This window comes from Salvelinus alpinus, chromosome 20 (genome assembly GCF_045679555.1).
Source record: "Salvelinus alpinus chromosome 20, SLU_Salpinus.1, whole genome shotgun sequence".
Taxonomy (NCBI): domain Eukaryota; kingdom Metazoa; phylum Chordata; class Actinopteri; order Salmoniformes; family Salmonidae; genus Salvelinus; species Salvelinus alpinus.
This window is the reverse complement of record NC_092105.1, coordinates 16402367-16426740: the sequence shown is the minus strand read 5'-3', so window position 1 is coordinate 16426740 and position 24374 is coordinate 16402367. Positions and strand designations below refer to the sequence as shown.

General features: G+C 44.4%; 2 protein-coding genes across 3 annotated transcripts; both read right to left on the bottom strand.

Annotated features, from left to right (window-relative positions):
- Window positions 1-223: 223 nt before the first annotated feature.
- Window positions 224-2203, bottom strand: LOC139546377 (TLR adapter interacting with SLC15A4 on the lysosome). Its single transcript, XM_071354705.1, has 2 exons — window positions 1977-2203; window positions 224-1533 (listed from the first exon to the last, which is right to left on the bottom strand). The coding sequence occupies exon 2, from the start codon at window positions 1529-1531 to the stop codon at window positions 524-526; it is 1008 nt and encodes a 335-aa protein (XP_071210806.1). The 5' UTR covers window positions 1532-1533; window positions 1977-2203; the 3' UTR covers window positions 224-523.
- Window positions 2204-11627: 9424 nt separating this feature from the next.
- On the bottom strand, window positions 11628-21643 carry rnaseh2b (ribonuclease H2, subunit B). Of its 2 annotated transcripts, XM_071354703.1 has the most exons (11): window positions 21449-21643; window positions 20905-20976; window positions 20621-20728; window positions 20442-20518; window positions 17859-17973; window positions 17336-17400; window positions 15764-15869; window positions 13941-14022; window positions 13552-13597; window positions 13093-13170; window positions 11628-11880 (listed from the first exon to the last, which is right to left on the bottom strand). In XM_071354703.1, the coding sequence occupies exons 1-11, from the start codon at window positions 21510-21512 to the stop codon at window positions 11770-11772; spliced, it is 924 nt and encodes a 307-aa protein (XP_071210804.1). In that variant the 5' UTR covers window positions 21513-21643; the 3' UTR covers window positions 11628-11769. The 2 variants fall into 2 exon arrangements, with proteins under 2 accessions (XP_071210804.1, XP_071210805.1); XM_071354704.1 differs by lacking the exon at window positions 13093-13170.
- Between the last annotated feature and the right edge of the window lie 2731 nt (window positions 21644-24374).

The following is a 24374-nucleotide window of genomic DNA, read 5'->3' as shown; positions in this document are numbered from 1 at the left end:
ACATAGTTTTTATGTGCAGTAAAACTACCCTGAAATTCTTTAGAACGTATCGAGATGGTTGTGAAACCTATCTGGACTTTGACTGAAGGGCTGAGAGTGTTTTCTCCAACTCTTTGACCACTCAAATGTTATATCACCACAGGACCACGTTAGTGTACTGTACTTTCACGATAATCTACTGGGAAGGATGTGCTGTACTGGGAGCATATCAGTGTCGCTGACATTTGTGTGATCAACATGTTTATTGATTTTGCACAATAATAATGAGACAATAACATTACATAGAAAGTTACTGTTCTCTTTATGAAAACATGAGAACAGTGCAGACCTCTTTCCTCTCAACCACAGTTTCCACCTGAATTTCCATTTCTATCACTGCAGCTGTTTGAAAGCGGTTTCATTTCCCCAGAACGGTATGTAGGGAAACTGAGAGGAGAAAGGGAAAACCTGAGTGAAGGTAGAAAAATAAGAAACAGGGGAGTGTGATTTTCAGACTTTAAAGCTAGGGGGAGAGTGAACCTGTCTAGTACTGGAGGACAGATGAGTCAAGTGTAGATGTAGCAGTAGCACCAGTAGCAGCAGCACCAGTAGCAGTATCAGTGGGGAGCTGCAGATCCATGGAGATCTGGAGCAGGGGAGTACTGATCTCACTGGACTGCAGGCCGCTGGCCACCCTCAGGAGGCAGCTGAGCACCATATCTTTGGCCCGGCCCGCTTCCAGATGGCCCTCACGGCTCAGCTGCAGGGTGATCTGATCCAGGCTGGTAAGAATCAACTCTGAGGCCAGCAGAGGGCAGGGCAAGCCCTCGCCACAGCCCCCATCATGGGCCATGTTCTCCAGCATGTACTGTTGGTACAGGTCCAGTATCTTGTTCTCCAGGTAGCGGTTGAGCAGCGAGTTAGAGAGTGGCCCCTCGAGCCCCTGAAGAAGGACGCTCCGGTCACGGCCGCTGCCCGCCCTCCAGCGGGAGGACTCCGAGCCTGAGCCCCACTGGAGAGGATGCAGAAGCGAGTCTTCTGCGGCCGGGGGTACGTCACAGGAATAGAGGAAGGGGCCGTTGGCTTGGTTGTCGCTACAGGGCAGGACCTCCCCATTGTGGGCCGAGAGAGGCAGCACCTGGTCACCCCCGATGTGGAGGTCGCTGTAATTCTGACAGATGCTCTGGCAGAAGGAGGGCACCAGAAAGGGGACCTCGCCACCGGAGCAAGCCTGCCCAGGGATCTCCATCTCTGGGGAGATGTGTCTGTCAGGATGGGGCCTCTGGGAATGCAGATCCTGCGGTGGAGAAAAAGCCTGGGGCTGGATTTGGGCACTCGCCTGGGAGGGCCTCTGGTTTTGGGGCACTCTACTGAGGATGGAGTGGTCATTTCTGCTTGGCTGGCCTGGAGAGGCCTGAAGCAGGGTGGCTGCAGCCGGCTCTGACCCAGCCTTCACGCTCCTCCTGGGGGGCTCTATTACAGGGGGGAGAGGGTCCAGTCTATCCTGGTCACTACAGTAGGTCATGCTCCATAGTCTGCTCTCACACAGCATGGCTGGAAAGGAACACACATACAGCAGATTGGTCAGTTTACAGCAGTTTGGTCAGTTTACAGCAGTTTGGCCAGTTCATTTTTACACTGCTGGTACTTGCTGTTTATTATCTATGCATAGTCACTTTACCCCAACCTACATGTACAAATTACCTCGACGAACCTGTACCCCCGGACATTGACTTGGTTCCGGTACCCCCTGTATATAGTCTCATTATTGTTATGTAATTGTGCTACTTATTTATTTTACTTTAGTTTCTTAATTCTAAGGGCTTGTAAGTAAGCATTTCACGGTAAGGTCACACCTGTTGTATTCGGCACATGTAACAAATAGAATTTGATTTTACAGCAGTTTGGTCAAAATATATTTTGGAATGTATTCATACATTTAAGAACTAACGATGGGGAGTTATATGCATTTTTGTTTTGTTAGTAAAGCACCTTACCTTCAAATTCAAATGATGCAATGCTTCTCTTCAAGTCATGCAGTCCTCCACCTGTTGCTCTGGGTTGGAGGTGTGGTCCTCTCCTCGCTGTATTCAGGTCAATGTCTCCAGCTTCTCCAGGTCTATTGTACCAAGCCAGTGCAGTACTGTACCAAGCCAGTGAAGTATAATAGAGCAGTGTGAGTGAGTGGTTTTGTGTAACTAGCACTACTTTATACAAGACCAAGAGGAAGTGAGAGAGCAGTCTCTGAATCCTCCATCATAGCATCTGTGAAACATGTCCAGAACATGAAACAACAGTTTAGGTGAAAAAAAGCAGATAAGTGGTTTAAAAGAGGAAGGAAATAGTTATTTAATGAAAGAACACTACAAGCAAATACTATAGAAAGGGGACTCTCTCTTTCTCCTTTTGTCTCAGTGTAAAAGGATGTGGCCCTTCTTAAAGCAATGGAACAGGACGAAAGTGTGTGTATGTCAGTGTGTGTGTGTGTGTGTGTGTGTGTGTTTAATAAGAGTGGAGCGAAAACCCACAGACACTAGGCCCTCCATGGAATGAGTTTGACACATGGCCTAGTGTCTGCTGGCTTTTCTGTGCGATAATACCTAGAAAACCAGGTGAGGGGAGTTCCTAACTAATCAGTGACCTTAATTCATAAATCAAGTATGGGAAGAGCGAAAACCCTCAGACACTCGGCCCTCCGTTGAATGAGTTTGACACATGTGCACTAGTCACTGGAGATTGCCTTGCGTCTGCTGGCCAGCACAGAACCAGTCCAACGATGGTGTTCAGAGGGCCTGAAACATGAGACTGCAGCTTAATTATTTATTTGGCAGGGAAACTTCGACAGATATTAATCTCCCAGTCTGACGATTAGGATAGCTAAGATTTTGCCAAATAATGAGGAACGCATGCATGGCTCTGGTCCTCTGAGATCTGAATGGGTCACATGGTTAGGCTGACAGATTGGGAATTGTGCGTTGCATATCCCTTTTGAAGCTGCCTATAGTTTTTCTTAACTTAAATCCAATGTGAGAAATGCTGAAATAGTATATTGTGTCTATAGCCGACTGGGCAGAGAGACTACAGCGTGTGAGTTTTGGTGACACTTGACACAAGGCCGTTTCCATAACTCAAGCCCCCATAACCTCATAGTGACAGATGGTGGGGTTGTGAAGAAATGAGCTGAGTCCAATGTGTTCCGCCTCCTGGCATTCAGACAGTTTCAGCACCATGGACTATCAATGTGTTCCGCCTCCTGGCATTCAGACAGTTTCAGCACCATGGACTATCAATGTGTTCCGCCTCCTGGCATTCAGACAGTTTCAGCACCATGGACTATCAATGTGTTCCGCCTCCTGGCATTCAGAAAGTTTCAGCACCATGGACTATCAATGTGACACTGTTGTTTAAATGAGCGGTCCACTTGTTTTGTCGGTCATTTTTGAGGAATATTGTTTGGAAACAGTTATGGATGGATATGTCAATGTCATTTCGACACCACAATCTAGCGACCACTATATTCTCTAACTGTGAGCCGCTCCACCCGCAATAGGATGTTTAGGAAGATCAACAACGTGCAGTAGGGTGGTTTAGGAAAATCAACAACGTGCAGTAGGGATGTTTAGGAAGATCAACAACGTGCAGTAGGGATGTTTAGGAAGATCAACAACGTGCAGTAGGGATGTTTAGGAAGATCAACAAGGTGCAGTAGGGATGTTTAGGAAGATCAACAACGTGCAGTAGGGAGTAATGGGAAGATCAACAACGTGCAGTAGGGATGTTTAGGAACATCAACAACGTGCAGTAGGGATGTTTAGGAACATCAACAACGTGCAGTAGGGATGTTTAGGAAGATCAACAAGGCACAGTAGGGATGTTTAGGAACATCAACAACGTGCAGTAGGGATGTTTAGGAACATCAACAACGTGCAGTAGGGATGTTTAGGAAGATCAACAAGGTGCAGTAGGGAAGTTTAGGAAGATCAACAACGTGCAGTAGGTATGTTTAGGAACATCAACAACGTGCAGTAGGGATGTTTAGGAAGATCAACAACGTGCAGTAGGGATGTTTAGGAACATCAACAACGTGCAGTAGGGATGTTTAGGAACATCAACAACGTGCAGTAGGGATGTTTAGGAAGATCAACAAGGTGCAGTAGGGATGTTTAGGAAGATCAACAAGGTGCAGTAGGGAAGTTTAGGAAGATCAACAACGTGCAGTAGGGTGGTTTAGGAACATCAACAACGTGCAGTAGGGTTGTTTAGGAAGATCAACAACGTGCAGTAGGGATGTTTAGGAACATCAACAACGTGCAGTAGGGATGTTTAGGAACATCAACAACGTGCAGTAGGGATGTTTAGGAACATCAACAACGTGCAGTAGGGAGGTTTAGGAACATCAACAACGTGCAGTAGGGATGTTTAGGAAGATCAACAACGTGCAGTAGGGATGTTTAGGAACATCAACAAGGTGCAGTAGGGATGTTTAGGAAGATCAACAACGTGCAGTGGGGATGTTTAGGAACATCAACAACGTGCAGTAGGGATGTTTAGGAACATCAACAACGTGCAGTAGGGATGTTTAGGAACATCAACAACGTGCAGTAGGGATGTTTAGGAACATCAACAACGTGCAGTAGGGATGTTTAGGAAGATCAACAAGGCACAGTAGGGATGTTTAGGAAGATCAACAAGGCACAGTAGGGATGTTTAGGAACATCAACAACGTGCAGTAGGATGTTTAGGAACATCAACAACGTGCAGTAGGGATGTTTAGGAAAATCAAAAACGTGCAGTAGGGATGTTTAGGAACATCAACAACGTGCAGTAGGGCTGTTTAGGAAGATCAACAACATGCAGTAGGGATGTTTAGGAACATCAACAACGTGCAGTAGGATGTTTAAGAAGATCAACAACGTGCAGTAGGGCTGTTTAGGAACATCAACAACGTGCAGTAGGGCTGTTTAGGAAGATCAACAACGTGCAGTAGGGATGTTTAGGAACATCAACAACGTGCAGTAGGGATGTTTAGGAACATCAACAACGTGCAGTAGGGATGTTTAGGAACATCAACAACGTGCAGTAGGGATGTTTAGGAACATCAACAACGTGCAGTAGGGATGTTTAGGAAGATCCATCAACTCCACCCTAAAGTGGAGCAAAAGTTGTGTAAACGTTGAGTCCACCAGCGCCTTGTATCATTACCAGAGGCAGGACTGGATATGGCTCTACTCTCAGAACCAGAACTGTCTGGAGTATTTGAAAGAGCTGGTGGCTTTGAGACAGTAAAACACAAGGAACGTCAACAACTTGAAAACCAACGAGATGAAGGCCACCATCTCCCCCAAGAAGAAGCCAGAACCTCCGCCACTCACCTCCAAGGACGCACAGGTACAGAGGCTTTGAATCACTAAATGGCTATGACCTCTCCTTACCATTATCTTTAATGTGTCCTAAATTAAATTGTTGAACCACTGAATGCCTAATAAAGAAATCAATAAACAATCTTATTCTCTCTTTTGTTTGTGTTGCTTTTCTTTCGACAGATCATGAGGACCAAACCGTTTGTCCCTCCAATCCCCATTGAGGACACCGGACTTATTTTACGCTGTCATCTCGAGCTGTGACCCTGAGCCCACGAGCAAGCTCCACTTAAACGATGGGCACGCTGATGTTGACTTTATTGGTGAGTTGTTATTTAGTTAGAAGTAAGATCAAGTTGCTTAAAACATGAAGACAGTGGACAACATCCTGTGGTTGATCAACTGGTCATTGTGAGCGACACTGTTGAAATCGGCCTACATAAAATTTCTTGTCTCAGAGTAACTGATCACAAACTATATTTTTGTGTTTTTTCCTGTCTTCCTGTGTAGAATTTTGATGGGCATTTTGAGAACTGAAGTGAACCCATCTCTCTCTCTGTGGCCACAAGCACCTGTGAGTATGACCTCCACTCCAACTGGGTCATGAGTGTCCCACAGCATCCCATGGATGAGTCCAAGCTAAAGAAGCCGGCCCCAACCAGTGACCGCAGCAGCAGCACGGCCAAGAAGAACAGCGACAACGAACAGCCGACAACACCTACAGAGGAACCCCATCCACCTGCTCAAAGTGGTTGATTTCTCCTTCCAGACCCCGCGACATGTACGCACGCAGCTGGTAAGGAATTGGTGGGGAAACACTGTAATATGGAAAGTAGCAGGAAGTGAGAGAGTGAGAGGAGTAGGTTGACTAGAGGAAGGAGGAACTGAGAGAGAACAAGAGTAAACAGGTTGGAGAGTGGCAGCCAACGATGACATGAGAAATTCTGTCATTATTTTGGCATTAATACATTTGCAAACAAAGTAAAAAAATATAGAATTGAGTTAATAAAGCCACATACAAACATGGTCTCTCTTTTTTGCTTCCTTTAGTAAGGCAGCTCCAAAATGCAGGTGTTTCAGCCTGGCTCAGTGCTTTCTGTGGTGGTGGGGCAGTCAGTGGAAAATACGGCGTGAAGGGGTTGGTAATGTTCTCTAGTTGCGCCGTGATTGGCTCAGTGTTCTGTCACTCATGGAACCATTGTCACCGCAAAATCTACAGGGAGAGCTCCAAAATTCAATCCCCTTGGGTGCTGCCATAGAGTTACATTAGAAGTGCCCCTCCAAGAAGGCTCAAGGTCATTGACCACAGATAAAATGAAGTCAAACCCCGTTATATCTACCGTAGCTTTGATTGGACTGATCATGTCAACATCATAATTTCAAAATCTTAGCTAGCAAGTTAGACAAGCAGTCATCATCATGAATCACATCAATATACTGGCAAATCCTTTTTATCCTTGTAATATGAAGATAAATTATAGATAAAACATATTAGTGCTCATCGGCCATTGGACATAAACATGACACAAGTTGGAAATCGCAAATTCAACAATGAGTGGTTTGGAAGGAATCAGTGGCTAACTGCAAGCTTTGCAATGCGATCCTTAGCCTGCTATTTAGTGGAGTGGGTGTGTTGTCCAAGTCTGGGTTTAAGGGTCTCTTTTCCATCCTTTTTTATCCTTAAAAGGATAAACATTCAACACTATGGGCCAGAAAAGTTTGAATACATTGGCCATGCTATCAATCTAGCATGACTTCTGCCTCGTTTAAAACAACTGGAAACTCAGAAATGGGAAATCTCAGACTACAGTGAGGGGGAACGAGCTCCGACTTGGAAAATACGTTTTGAATGGTCATCCAACTCAGAATTCCAAGTAGGGAACTCGGGCCTCTTTCTAGAGCTCTGACCTGAAGATCACTGACGTCATGATTCAACTGTGTTTTTTTCAGAGTTCCTAGTTGTCTTGAAAGCAACAAAAATCCAGAGAATGCCATACTTTGATTACAAAAGTTGCCCACAAGGACCGCTGTGCCACCTTCCTGTTAAAGTGAGCACAGCACAACAATGAGTCCAAAAACGTATTGTACGCTGCTGTATAAATGATGTAATATGCCAGGGTAATATGTATACTGTAGCTAAGAAAGTAATACTAAGTGTATGTTATGTAGTAAGCTGTTAGTATCCCATGTGCCACACCCTAATAATTTGGTCCCTTTCCCCCTCATAACTTAGCCTACTGTTCTGACTTGGTGGTGCACAATGTAGCCTATTGCCTGTTTTAGAGAAATTGAATCATTGAATATTGTAAGAGCTTTCATTGTCTCCTTATATGCCCCCTTTATTTATCTTACAGATCTGACTGTACAGGGAGAATACTGTTTAAGCAGGTCAGCCATTTGTTTAAGAAAGTCAACCATATCAGCTATGTTTTTTTTAAAGGCAGTAAACGAGGCTGAATGAACTGTTTTGCTGCCAGACAAGGCCCTGCTGATAGCCAGGTGTAGCAGTGGTAAGGTGATGGGACTGCTGTTGGGACAGCTTTATGTAGGCCCTAACAGTTTGTGGGCACCGTGTATCATCGTTATAGTGCAATTCATGTTTTTTTTTGGTATTGTGTAGTGGCTTTTCTGGCATGCATTAAAAAATATATTTCTGCCCCACCAAGATTTACATGCTAAAATTGCCACTGCTACAGGGGGAACAGAGAAAATGGTGTCAGCCAGAGCAGAGGCACCTATCCTGACAACATCTCTTGTGTTTTCACATTTCTAATCCTGGCGGCCTGATAAAGTCCAGTCTGCTGCGGCCCCTGTGACTGTTACCTGATCCACAAACGGCTGTGCGTAACTTGGGACAGCGTAATGCCCAACAAATGCTCTCATTACCTAGTTACTGTGACTGTAAAGAGACCATCTACTCCACATGACTCAGCTGTCATCACACGTCTGTCAGCTGAATAATGCAACTGTCCATTTTCTTTATGTAGGCTCATTTTATCCTGTTTTTCCTGGAGCATCCGTCTCTCAAGACAACCAACATTAGGTTGTTCACTATGTACCTCAAAGACTGAATTATTAAACCAAGGTTCTGCTAATTTAATATTATGCTGTAGAGCAGGCTATCATTGTACTATTACAATATGATATATTCTATTTAGCGTATATTTCTGCACATTAAAATGGCTCACCGTGGCACGTTCACTTTTTCCATGATTTCATGTGGACCTGTGGTGTGTTTGTTAAATTGTACTTTGTCTGAAACTGAAGATTACATGTTGTACTCCTGCTGGTTATCTACAGTAATCTGAAACCACATGTTGTACTCCTGCTGGTTATCTACAGTAATCTGAGACCACATGTTGTACTCCTGCTGGTTATCTACAGTAATCTGAGACCACATGTTGTACTCCTGCTGGTTATCTACAGTAATCTGAGACCACATGTTGTACTCCTGCTGGTTATCTACAGTAATCTGAGACCACTTGTTGTACTCCTGCTGGTTATCTACAGTAATCTGAGACCACATGTTGTACTCCTGCTGGTTATCTACAGTAATCTGAGACCACATGTTGTACTCCTGCTGGTTATCTACAGTAATCTGAGACCTCATGTTGTACTCCTGCGGGTTATCTACAGTAATCTGAGACCACATGTTGTACTCCTGCTGGTTATCTACAGTAATCTGAGACCACATGTTGTACTCCTGCTGGTTATCTACAGTAATCTGAGACCTCATGTTGTACTCCTGCTGGTTATCTACAGTAAACTGAGACCACATGTTGTACTCCTGCTGGTTATCTACAGTAATCTGAAACCACATGTTGTACTCCTGCTGGTTATCTACAGTAATCTGAGACCACATGTTGTACTCCTGCTGGTTATCTACAGTAATCTGAGACCTCATGTTGTACTCCTGCTGGTTATCTACAGTAATCTGAGACCACATGTTGTACTCCTGCTGGTTATCTACAGTAATCTGAGACCACATGTTGTACTCCTGCTGGTTATCTACAGTAATCTGAGACCACATGTTGTACTCCTGCTGGTTATCTACAGTAATCTGAGACCACATGTTGTACTCCTGCTGGTTATCTACAGTAATCTGAGACCACATGTTGTACTCCTGCTGGTTATCTACAGTAATCTGAGACCACATGTTGTACTCCTGCTGGTTATCTACAGTAATCTGAGACCTCATGTTGTACTCCTGCTGGTTATCTACAGTAATCTGAAACCACATGTTGTACTCCTGCTGGTTATCTACAGTAATCTGAGACCTCATGTTGTACTCCTGCTGGTTATCTACAGTAATCTGAGACCACATGTTGTACTCCTGCTGGTTATCTACAGTAATCTGAGACCACATGTTGTACTCCTGCTGGTTATCTACAGTAATCTGAGACCACATGTTGTACTCCTGCTGGTTATCTACAGTAATCTGAGCGCTCAGTAAATAGAGTAGGAGCAGCAAGTTTGAACATGTACCATCATATACTCCAACCTTGAATGAATAGTAACTATTCATTATCTTAGGCTTTGTCTTCTGCCTCTCTCAATGTGCATCAGCCCTGCCTCTCAATGCAAATTCAAATCACTTTGCTCCAGATCAGTTTCCTGCATCATCCCTATTGTCTGGAGATTCAACCCTTTTCAAGGACAAAAAAAAGGGACAAAAATAGTTATTTTCTTTATTACCAAAAGCACAGTGCACACACACTGTAGACACACACACACACTGTAGACACACACACACACTGTAGACACACACACACACTGTAGACACACACACACACTGTAGACACACACACACACACACACTGTAGACACACACACACACTGTAGACACACACACACACTGTAGACACACACACACACTGTAGACACACACACACACTGTAGACACACACACACACTGTAGACACACACACACACACTGTAGACACACACACACACTGTAGACACACACACACACACACTGTAGACACACACACACACACACTGTAGACACACACACACACTGTAGACACACACACACACACACACACTGTAGACACACACACACACTGTAGACACACACACACACACACACTGTAGACACACACACACACTGTAGACACACACACACACTGTAGACACACACACACACTGTAGACACACACACACACACACACTGTAGACACACACACACACTGTAGACACACACACACACTGTAGACACACACACACACTGTAGACACACACACACACACACTGTAGACACACACACACACTGTAGACACACACACACACTGTAGACACACACACACACTGTAGACACACACACACACTGTAGACACACACACACACTGTAGACACACACACACACTGTAGACACATGTAGACACTGTAGACACACACACACACTGTAGACACACACACACACTGTAGACACACACACACACACACTGTAGACACACACACACACTGTAGACACACACACACACTGTAGACACACACACACACTGTAGACACACACACACACACACACTGTAGACACACACACACACTGTAGACACACACACACACTGTAGACACACACACACACTGTAGACACACACACACACTGTAGACACACACACACTGTAGACACACACACACACACACTGTAGACACACACACACACTGTAGACACACACACACACACACACTGTAGACACACACACACACTGTAGACACACACACACACTGTAGACACACACACACACTGTAGACACACACACACACTGTAGACACACACACACACACACTGTAGACACACACACACACTGTAGACACACACACACACACACACACTGTAGACACACAGACCGACAGACACACACACACACACACAGTAGACACTCACACCGACAGACATACACTACATCGACACACACACACCGACCGGCACACACTGACAGACACACACTGTAGACGCACACCGACAGACACACACACACACTAGACACCGGCCGACACACACACACACACAAACACACACACTGTAGACACGCACACCGACAGACACACACACTAGACACCCACACCGATCGACACACACACACACACAGACAGACAGACACACACACTGTAGACACGCACACCGACAGACAGACAGAGACACACACTGTAGACACGCACACCGACAGACAGACAGAGACAAACACTGTAGACACACAGACCGACAGACACACACACACACACACTGTAGACACGCACACCGACAGACAGACAGAGACACACACTGTAGACACGCACACCGACAGACAGACAGAGACACACACTGTAGACACACAGACCGACAGACACACACACACACACACTGTAGACACGCACACCGACAGACACACACACACACACACTGTAGACACGCACACCGACAGACACACAAACTGCTGTATCATCCTAACATTCATTTTTTCTCTGCCTTGCCCTTGGGGCTGAAGAAGGCAGACATGCTCTTCATGCCTGTTTTGTCCACCTTGGCCAGGGTCTTCTGTGCAGCACTCATCTTCTTGGGCGGCTGGAGGACGAGAAGAGAGAGTCAATAGCATTGCTCATCCGCCTTGAGTGAAGATGGCTGAAACGTTATTACATATCAGCATGACTCATTTCCAGACAGAGGTTACTTGTAGGCCTCTGCACTGCATTGCTTTAAACTGCAATCACGTAGACTGGTTTAGCTTGACTGAAAATTCTATATCTAAAAGACATTTATATACAGGGCTCTAAAAGACATTTATATACAGGGCTCTAAAAGACATTTATATACAGGGCTCTAAAAGACATTTATATACAGGGCTCTAAAAGACATTTTCGTTGATAGCACTGCTGCTCCCAATTTAAAGTAAGGAGCACCACATCAAATTTAGCAGCCCCAGAAATTGTTTTTATTGATAGACTGTATATCAATGTGAATTCTAGCTTCTGCTGAAGCACATGTTGTTCCCTAGAAACTAATACGTAACTCTGGAAATTAGTTTAACTAAAATGTTGATACAAATACCTGTCATTGAAATTAAAAAGAGTTGTGAAATATTAGGTTTCTACTGGTTCCTATTGAGATGCATTACATAGACAACTGTACACTGTCTCTTTAAGAATGTCAGGTTTGTGAGGAGGACATGCAAATCTGTCATTCAATCATTGCTATGATCATTGATCACCTGAAGAAGCTATGCCTTCTCCTTTCTTTCTGTGCCCCACATGTTTGGCTATACTGTTAAAGTTACCAGGTCCAGGTTGTTAACTAGCTAGCTAATGAGGTAACTGATAGCTAATGAGGTAACGTCACTGATCAAGGTGCTAACGACCCGCGACATGGTTTATGAATGTAAAATGCGGCCTGCTTTTGAACAGTTTGGGCTAGAGACGCTTGTTTCTCCAGGGCACAGGGAAACAGCGCTACAGCGAAGCTACAGCGAAGCCTAATCATTACAACTATTATTTTGGGGCCCAATTTTTTTTTCTAGATGCACTGGTGGTGCTCCTAAATCAAAATGGAATGTCACGCAGCATAGGAGCATATGTGACTAAAATGGTTGCACTTCAGAGCCCTGTAAACGTATATGTATTATGTAGGCATAACTATAAAACCAAAAAGACATGAGATTTAGTAAGGTACGGGAAACCTATCACTACCTAGAAAACTGTTAGAGAAAAAAATGCCTGCAAGAGTCCCCCCCTCATTTCTCTCCTTGGTCCCTTCGTGCAGACTGCCCCTAATCTCACTCACTTTGCGGGAGAAATCGGAGCTGTTGAATTTGGTGTAGTCCTCTCCTGCCTCCAATGGTTTGTCAGTCAGTTTCCGCTTCTGCCGACCAAACACGGCACTTACACAGTTAGCCGTACTTTCCACTCAGAACACCGACCATCACATCCCAGACACACGACACAGACAAGCCAGGGACACGCAAGATACCATGACTACCGCAAACCCGCCAACCACACCCACCAACACGCGTGAAACAGGAATAAAAAGACACTAATCTACTGCTACACTGCAACCATCAGGTGAATGTCAATAGAACACAGTTGAAGAGCCACTGGCGCTGCTGTTATCTAAAAGCAAGCAGTAAATTGAAAAAAATGCAGAAAAAAATTAACGAATAAACACAGAACTTGGAATATGCTGTATACAAATATAACTACAGAGTGTGACGACACAAATTCAAAATGAAGTTGGAGAAAATACCTTTGAGGGAGGCTCTACCTCCTTAGGACTTGAGAGCTCAGGTAACCTGTCAGGAGGAAAGTGAAGGATTACTGACTCACCATCAAACTGTTACACACTAACAATACTGCTTAATGTGTTACCTTCAGTACTATTATGGTCTTAATGTCACAATCTGGCACTTGAATCAACAGTACATTGACAGTCAAAGTGCTGCCCTGGGCCCTGCACTGTGTGGGATGTGTTTTGAAAAGAACTGCCTCAAACTGCCCGCTCATCTGCAGTTCTGGGGGCGGTGTCCATTGAATAAAAATGACTCAGTTAAAATGAAGCTACATGAAAATGTCATTCCAGATTGTGCTTTTAACATGAATACATAAAAACTAAGTATAGTCAATGTGTGTACATACTGGAGATGCTTGAGGAGGGCTTTGCTCAGGTCTTCACTGAGGTACTCAGATATCAGGCCATGGGCATACCGCAGGTAGTCCTCTGTGTGGTTATGAATAGAGGGCATGAGAGTGTTAATACCACAGCATCACTTTATATATTTCATTACACAATTATAACCTTGCTATTGATATCACAGAAAACTGGGTTTACAATCTGATCTTGTGTGAAACTCAATGTAAAACAGGAATTGGCTAAGTCTGCTGTGCTAGGTCCTGGGGTGTAGCTAGGTCCTGGGGTGTAGCTAGGTCCTGGGGCGTAGCTAGGTCCTGGGCCGTAGCTAGGTCCTGGGGCGTAGCTTGGTCCTGGGGCATAGCTAGGTCCTGGGGCGTAGCTAGGTCCTGGGGCGTAGCTAGGTCCTGGGGAATATGTTCAAAGTACAGCCCAAAATGTGCATGCGGCAGTTCATGCAAAAGTTGGTTGACGTGAGAATATGCTCACTTCTCCGCAAACTTTAGACAATGAGTACACATCTCTGCTAGTGGTTGAAATATTGTATTGCAAGCTGGGAAGTAAGTATTTTGTGCAAATGGAGGAAATGATGAAAAGCTTGTTCATAAATAACACAGGAAAACATATGAACAAGAATGCAGCCATTTGAGTAGTGAGAAGAGAAAAAAAAAATCTGTAAAATTTAAAATAGACGTATGAATATTTATCCTATTTAGTTTATTTTCATAACCATTGGAGAATAAATGATTCACCTTTTTTAGCCGTGATGGGTTTATATTCCCGAAGAAGCCATACAACAAATGACCATGCGCATCTCATTTAACCTAGTAGCCTAGTAAATAAATAGACTATGTGTTTCAAGTTTTCAATCCCAGAGACAGCACATTTTATAATACTGTCAAATTGAACATTGAAGTAGGCCTATGTATACTACTGCAAGTACTGTAAATACATTTCATTTTGAGTAGCCGGCCCTAGACAATGTCTCAGAATTTGCGGGCTGTCCATCATGTTTAGGTTGGTGGAAGAGTGGATGGAGAACATTGCTGAATCTAAATGTTCCACTGACAGGTCCACAACAAGTTGCCGTTGTTTTCTCATTCACAAACTGACACACATCCTTTGCCAGACACAGCAGAAATTACTGCTAAAGACTCAAACAGTCTGCAAACACAGTAAATAGACCGGTAGCTTACGTTGAATATTTGAAAGTATGGGAAGGCCACAGTATTGCTGTGCGATATGAGCACGACATCATAGCCTATTTAATCTCAGAGATTATACCAAGACAGGACATAGAAAAACAATAATCTACTGACAAACTAAATATTGAACAACAATTCATCTTTTGTATGCTGTGGCCTAATGCAAATAGTTCCAAATTATACAGCAAATGATAGGTGTTAAATTCATCATAAATGGTGAATGGAGGGCGTTTTACGAGAAGTAAATTATAACAGGTGATTTATAACGGGAAACATGCGTATGTAACAGTATAACTTTAGACCGTCCCCTCGCCCCGACACGGGCGCGAACCAGGGACCCTCTGCACACATCAACAACAGTCACCCACGAGGGGACGGTCTAAAGTTATACTGTTACACGTATGTATGGAGTGCACCAAGTTTATAATCTAAATATTTTTGCTCAGTCTTTTCAGAAATGGCGCACGCAGATATTTAGTGTGAAATGCATGCAACAGTTATAAATGAGGCCCCTGATCTATACAAGGGGTTTGGTGCCATCCTCTGGTTTATGTTATGTATGCAGGCCAGGGAGAGCATGCCCAGGTATATAGTACTGGACCAGACTGAACCTGGGCTTGACTCACCTTCCTGGGTCTCTGACTCCTGCTTGACTCGGACATACGTCGTGGACTTTACTCCCTCTCCCACTGAGATGTTACTCTTTCTGAGGATCTTCACTGTCCTCTCAGCCTGGAACAGCAGAGACACAGCAAGACCAACACACAGTTAACGCTGTCACATCTACTGGCCATTCCCCACTCCTCCCCTGGGAACCCACAGCATGGCCATTCCCCACTCCTCTCCTGGGAACCCACAGCATGGCCATTCCCCACTCCTCCCCTGGGAACCCACAGCATGACCATTCCCCACTGCTCCCCTGGGAACCCACAGCATGACCATTCCCCACTGCTCCCCTGGGAACCCACAGCATGACCATTCCCCACTCCTCCCCTGGGAACCCACAGCATGGCCATTCCCCACTCCTCACCTGGGAACCCACAGCATGACCATTCCCCACTCCTCCCCTGGGAACCCACAGCATGGCCATTCCCCACTGCTCTCCTGGGAACCCACAGCATGACCATTCCCCACTGCTCTCCTGGGAACCCACAGCATGGCCATTCCCCACTCCTCTCCTGGGAACCCACAGCATGACCATTCCCCACTCCTCTCCTGGGAACCCACAGCATGACCATTCCCCACTGCTCCCCTGGGAACCCACAGCATGACCATTCCCCACTCCTCTCCTGGGAACCCACAGCATGACCATTCCCCACTCCTCCCCTGGGAACCCACAGCATGACCATTCCCCACTCCTCTCCTGGGAACCCACAGCATGACCATTCCCCACTCCTCTCCTGGGAACCCACAGCATGACCATTCCCCACTCCTCTCCTGGGAACCCACAGCATGACCATTCCCCACTCCTCTCCTGGGAACCCACAGCATGACCATTCCCCACTCCTCTCCTGGGAACCCACAGCATGGCCATTCCCCACTCCTCTCCTGGGAACCCACAGCATGGCCATTCCCCACTCCTCTCCTGGGAACCCACAGCATGGCATAACACCTGATTGATGATTAGTTTAATGGGCTAGAACAAAACCTTGCACACCTTAGACTAGGACACCTGGGGGTACTGGGCCTATCCACAGGGGGTACTAGGACACCTGGGGGTACTGGGCCTATCCACAGGGGGTACTAGGACACCTGGGGGTACTGGGCCTATCCACAGGGGGTACTAGGACACCTGGGGGTACTGGGACTATCCACAGGGGGTACTAGGACACCTGGGGGTACTGGGCCTATCCACATGGGGTACTAGGACACCTGGGGGTACTGGGCCTATCCACAGGGGGTACTAGGACACCTGGGGGTACTGGGACTATCCACAGGGGGTACTAGGACACCTGGGGGTACTGGGCCTATCCACAGGGGGTACTAGGACACCTGGGGGTACTGGGCCTATCCACAGGGGGTACTAGAGAAGAATCATGAGACCAATGGCCTACTGGTAAAATGCACATGAGGGGGTACTTCAGGGGTCCTCCGGGCAGAGTAACATTCAGTTGATGGTACAGTAACTGACAAAGGTTGGGAACCACTGCAATAGAGGATGATATGGGCATATGCAGCTCATAGTGATCAACGTGTACCTTTTTCTTTAACCATTCCATGGTCCTCTCCTGGCTGTAGCGCTGAAACTTCTGACTGCCCACCTCTGAAGGAGCAGAACAAAGAGCATGTATAACACATTTACATTTACATTTAAGTCATTTAGCAGACGCTCTTATCCAGAGCGACTTACAAATTGGAAAGTTCATACATATTCATCCTGGTCCCCCCGTGGGGAATGAACCCACAACCCTGGCGTTGCAAGCGCCATGCTCTACCAACTGAGCCACACGGGACCGCAACATTACACTTGTATTCTGTGTGCACGTGCAGCTCATTCTTAGAAAATCAGAAACAATGTCACAAGAGTGCTGCAGTCTCTGAGGATCTGATATACACATTTAATCCAGCAACCATTCATGTGCGCTTCAGACTGTCGTACGAGTGAGAAGATAATTATTGGGTTGAGAGGGGTCGTAATCAGAGTTTGATAGTTGATTGTTTCTGAGGATCACATTAACTTTCAACATTAGTTTGTATCTGCTGAACACAGTGACCTCTGACCTTTCTCCTCAGCCACATGGTGCAGGGAGGCCTGGGAGCGTGTGCAGCTCAGCAGCCTGGTGCATGCTGGGAAGTCCTCGTCCATCACTACCTGGTCCACGGGCTGGAACTTCCCCTACAGCAGAACACAGAGAAATTAAATCACACAAAAAAGAAGACAGATGACATCACAAAAGGGCAGAAATGACCTTGCAAAGAGAGAGAAAGACCGAATGATATGTCATCACAATGACCGAACAGAGATGGAATCACACAGGACAGAGATGACATCACAAAAGAGAGGAAGACAGATGACATCGCAAAGAGAGATGACATCGCAAAGAGAGGACAGGACATCGCAAAGAGAGAAAGAAAGATGGATGAAATCACAAAGGGGGGACAAGAGAGATCACAAAGAGAGAAAGACTGACAAAGATATAATCATAAAGGGGGGGACAAGAGAGATCACAAAGAGAGAAAGACTGACGAAGATGTAATCATAAAGGGGGGGACAAGAGAGATCACAAAGAGAGAAAGACTGACGAAGATGTAATCCTAAACGGGGAGATGAAGATGCAATAAAACCAATTAAATGAATTTCTAAAGTGAGTATGGTCTTATGGCCTTCCCTTAGGGTGTCCACCAGGGTGGGTGAAAAAGCACTTTGGTGTTGACATTTCACTTCCTTATGTTATAAAATAAATTTTACCAAGACAAATATAATTCATGTTCTGAATCGTTCAGTGGGGTCTTTCTCTGAAATAGCAGTAACATTATGTCCAAAAACTCTGATTTCTTAACCTAATACATCCGATAATAAGCACCGAGCTCTGTTAACAGAGAGGTGTAGCTTTATCTGCAAAACTTTTGAGGATTTTACATTTTGTGTTCGTCGTCTTCCAAGTTGTTTCCATGGGTCGCAAAACTTTTGCAGGACATGAGCTGAATTAAATGTAAAAGGCTTGAAAAAAAAATGGAAAAAAAGAACAGGAACTTTGCATTAGAGGTCGACTGATGGCCGGTTAATTAGGGACGATTTCAAGTTTCCATAACAATCGGTAATCGGCATTTTTGAACGCCGATTATGGCCGATTACATTGCAATCCACGAGGAGACTGCGTGGCAGGCTGACCACCTGTTACGCGAGTGCAACAAGGAGCCAAGGTAAGTTGCTAGCTAGCATTAAACTTATCTTATAAAAAATAATAAATCTTAACATAATCACTAGTTAACTACACATGGTTGATGATATTACTAGTTTAACTAGCTTGTCCTGCGTTGCATATAATCAACGCGGTGCTTGCTAATTTATCATCGAATCACAGCCTACTTCGCCAAACGGGTGGTGATTTAACAAAAGCACATTCGCGAAAAAAAGCACAATCGTTGCACCAATGTAAATCATGGCACCAATGTACCTAACCATAAACATCAATGACTTTCTTAAAATCAATACACAAGTATATATTTTTAAACCTGCATATTTAGTGAAAATGTATTATATTTAGCAGGCAATATTAACTAGGGAAATTGTGTCACTTCTCTTGCGTTCAGTGCAAGCAGAGTCAGGGTATATGCAGCACTGTGTGAACTGTGTGAAGACCATTTCTTCCTAACAAAACCGTAATTAATTTGCCAAAATGTGCCAAAATTTTACATAATTATGACATAACATTGAAGGTTGTGTAATGTAACAGCAATATTTAGACTTAGGGTTTTCACCCGTTCGATAAAATACGGAACGGTTCCGTATTTCACTGAAAGAAAAAAAGTTTTGTTTTCGAAATGAGCTCCTAGAGTGTGCGGCTCTCCGTTATTTTCAAGTTTTCTACTCCGCTAGCCAGCACCTCGCCTTAATAGGTGTGCGTTTCTTTTTCTTCTAGAGAGTTTCCGGATTTGACCATATTAATGACCAAAGGCTCGCATTTCTGTGTTTATTATATTATAATTAAGTCTATGATTTGATATTTGATAGCGCGTATGACTGAGCGGTGGTAGGCAGCAGCAGGCTTGTAAGCATTCATTCAAACAGCACTTTCCTGCGTTTGCCAGCAGCTCTTCGCAATGCTTGAAGCACAGCGCTGTTTATGACTTCAAGCCTATCAACTCCCGAGATTAGACTGGTAATACTATAGTGCCTATAAGAACATCCAATAGTCAAAGGTATATGAAATACAAATGGTATAGAACTAGTCCTATAATTCCCATAACTACAACCTAAAACTTCTTACCTGGGAATATTGAAGACTCATGTTAAAAGGAACCACCAGCTTTCATATGTTCTCATGTTCTGAGCAAGGAACTTAAACGTTAGCTTTTTTACATGGCACATATTGCACTTTTACTTTCTTCGCCAACTCTGTGTTTTTACATTATTTCAACCAAATTGAACATGTTTAATTAATTATTTGAGACTAAATGTATTTTATTTATGTATTATATTAAGTTAAAATAAAAGTGTTCATTCAGTATTGTTGTAATTGTCATTATTACAAATATAACGGATTATGAAAGAGAGATGAGGTTTGAGGATTATCTACACAACAAAGAGTGTATTTTGCACATTGGTCAAAAGATGTGTTTTTGATTGGACACACTACTTACCTCTTTACCTGCTTTTATCAAGTAGGGCAACAGTAGGTAGAGGGGATCCATTGGAGTGACATACAGAAGTCTCCCATCTGTTCAAAATCAAATAAAACATTTGAATCTTCAACACCACAATGTACACCATGTATTAAGACTGGTTACGCTTAACTACCTATCATCTGATTGGAAATTACCTCTCTGTACTGTCTGGCCAATGAACCAGGAGTGGAAGTCCTCGTTGAAGGCTTTGACCTCATACAGCTGCACATCACCACTGCCCAACAGGTACAAAGACGCTGCATCTAGAAAAGTAAAAATAGATAGTTAGCTAATTTCACTAGATAGAGTAAAGAGAAAGCTAGCTACCACTTTGGAGAATGCTTTTTTTCAATGCTTTTGACTTTCATAGTTTTGCTTCGAATGATAAGTAGTTTACGTTGTGTCTGTGTAAAATGTGCTATTGATGCTAACTAGCTACCTGTTGAAGGGTTCCTAAGCAGGATGAAAGTGGGGTCACTGTCATCTTTCTTTGGTGTTTCCACTGCAGAGTCTGTGTGGGCAAAGAAATACACAAATACATGACATGCTGCTGCTGTTGTCACCGATGCAGTCCACTGCTGGACGCGAAACATTGTTGCAAGTGGAGCTGCTCCAGTTAGATAACGATAGATCTAGCTCTAGTTTAGATCACTGTAATATGGATTTATAGCTATCGTGAAGTTGCGCTAACTCGGCTACGATGGATCATGCAACAACAACTGCCATTGTAGTAGCTGGAAAGACGAACCAGCATTGACAGTAACTTAGCTACATGCTGTCTAAACTACTATTACGTTAACTACCTAACGTTACGTAGATGCCAGCTAGCTATTTAGTTAACTAGCGAACGTTAGACCAAAGGTTAGTTATACACATATTTGTTATACCACAGATATAACAATTACTGTTACAATATTAGGTTATGCACAGATGAAAGTGAAATTAGTAAACTAACGTTAGCTAGCTACAGTTGCCTAATTTACCTGCTGCAACAACAACCCATCTGTCGTTTTGTGAATGTGGTGTCCGCTTCTTTTTAGTGGTCATTTTGATCTCGGTTAGCTAGCTAGTTAAAATGGCACGCAACAATTTAAAAGTGTATTTTTTGTCAAGAAGATAGCTAGCTAGCTGGTTGTTGTCAGCGCAACAAATCAGCGTCTCGTCAGCAGCACAAAAACGTACTTCCGTATCACGGAATTTGGGAAATGTTAAAATAAAAGTCCCCCACGTAATAGTAGAAAAGTCTCAATAACCTGTAATTATTAATTATATATGACAATAATTAGAGTAGCAGCAGCATAAAAGAGGGGGTTTGATGGTGGGAGATGGCGGGACACAATGCAAATAGTCCGGGCCAATGTGCGGGGGCACCGGTTAGTCGGGCTAATATGAAGTAATATGTACATTAATGTGTAGTTAAAATGGTATTAATTTGATTACCTGTTCAGGAGTCTTATGGCTTGGGGATAAAAGCTGTTGAGAAGCCTTTTGGTGCTAGACTTGGTGCTCCAGTACCGCTTGCCATGCAGTAGCAGAGAAAACAGTCTATGACTGGGGTGGCTGGGGTCTTTGACAATTTTTAGGGCCTTCCTGTGACACCGCCTGGTGTAGAGGTCCTGGATAGCAGGCAGCTTAGCCCCAGTGATGTACTGGGCCATACGCACTACCCTTTGTAGTGCCTTGCGGTCGGAGGCTGAGCAGTTGCCATACCAGGAAGTGATGCAACCAGTCAGGATGCCTCGATGGTGCAGCTGCAGAACCATTTGAGGATCTGAGGACCCAGTCGTGCCCTCTTCACGACTGTCTTGGTGTGCTTGGACCATGTTAGCTTGTTGGTGATGTGGACAACAAGGAACTTGAAGCTCTCAACCTGCTCCACTGCAGACCCGTTGATGAGAATGGGGGCGTGCTCGGTCCTCCTTTTCCTGTAGTCCACAATCATCTCCTTAGTCTTGATCACGTTGAGGGAGAGGTTGTTGTCCTGGCACCACACGGCCAGGTCTCTGACTTTCTCCCTATAGGCTGCCCGTCAGGAAGTCGGCGGCCCATCAGGAAGTCCAGGATCCAGTTGCAGAGGGAGGTGTTTAGTCCCAGGGTTCTTAGCTTATTGGTGAGCTTTAAGGGCACTATGGTGTTGAACGCTGAGCTGTAGTCAATGAACAGCATTCACACATAGGTGTTCCTTTTGTCCAGGTGGGAAAGGGCAGTGTGGAGTGCAAAAGAGATTGCATCATCTGTGGATCTGTTGGGGTGGTATGCAAATTGAAGTGGTTTTAGGGTTTCTGGGATAATGGTGTTGATGTGAGCCATGACCAGCCTTTCGAAGCACTTCATGGCTACAAACATGAGTGCTACAGGTTGGTAGTCATTTAGGCAAGTTACCTTAGTGTTCTTGGGCACAGGCACTATGGTGGTCTGTTTTAAACATGTTGGTATTACAGACTCGAACAGGGACAGGTTGAGAATGTCAGTGAAGACACTTGCCAGTTGGTCAGCGCATGGTCGCAGCACACATCCTGGCAATCTGTCTGGCCCTGCGGCCTTGTGAATGTTGACCTGTTTAAAGGTCTTATTCACATCGGCTGTGGAGAGCATGATCACACAGTCTTCCAGAACAGCTGGTGCTCTCATGCATGTTTCAGTGTTATTTGCCTCGAGGCGAGCATAGAAGTAGTTTAGCTCGTCTGGTAGGCTCGTGTCACTGGGCAGCTCGTTGCTGTGCTTCCCTTTGTAGTCTGTAATGGTTTGCAAGCCCTGCCACATCCGACGAGCGTCAGAGCCGGTGTAGTACGATTCGATCTTAGTCCTGTATTGATGCTTTGCCTGTTTGATGGTTCGTCGGAGGGCAAATCGCTGTTCTATCCTGCCAGTGCAGCGTATAGCCAGCTGTATGTTGATAGTGTCGTCGTTCAGCCACATCTCCGTGAAGCATAAGATATTACAGTTTTGAATGTCCCGTTGGTAGTTTAATCTTCCGTGTAGGTCATTTATTTTTTTGTCCAAAGACTGCATGTTTGTTAGCAGAATGGAAGGAAGTGGGGGTTTATTTGATCGCCTCCGAATTCTCAGAAGGCAGCCTCCTCTTCATGCAAATGACGTGGATCTGGGCCTGTTCTCGAGAATGCAGCATATTGTTCGCGTCGGCCTTTGTGACCAAGAAGGGGTTCTGGATGAGCAGAAGCAGTTCTCTTTCAACAGTGAAGTCATCAAAGCAAGCCTTGAAGTTATCCATCAGCTTCTGAATAAAATCAACATGGTTGGGAACATCTTTGTCTCCCTGCGTTTGCACCAGAAGATTGGGGAACTGGACAAGTTCTCCCTGGAGAAAAGTATTAATATATATATATATATATATATATATTCAGGGTTGCTGCAGCATCCTCAGCACCCCTACTTCTCGCGGCTATGGTTCCTAATGTTTTGTACACAGAGATTCCATAACATACAATTACATTAAATACATACCAATCTCTCAATGTTCTCCACCTTATAATATACATTATCTTATATAAAGTAGTAATTCTCATTAGTTTAGATTTCCCCCTGATGTAGTTATCATTTTGTAACATTGTGCACTATGACTATGCAAAGCTACAAAAAAAGATTGATTTCGTATAGTTTTCTTAGCGTTTTACCGCAGACTTATATTTTGAAGGCAGAATCGGAAGACCGGAAGTATTAATGCTGCTGCCGTGACGCCAATCTGCAACAAGAACTGACGGTGCAATGCTGCAACATCACACTGGACAAAAAAGGCGGGTAACTCCCTGTCGTTCCAAAACAATGTGGTCTAGTCTAGAGATTAGAGGAGGTTACATTTATATGCTAAAAAGCAGAAATACATAAATATGTCGCGTGTTTTATACTTTTACCAAATTGTTCAGTACAGTTCTGTTTTTGACCTCTTGT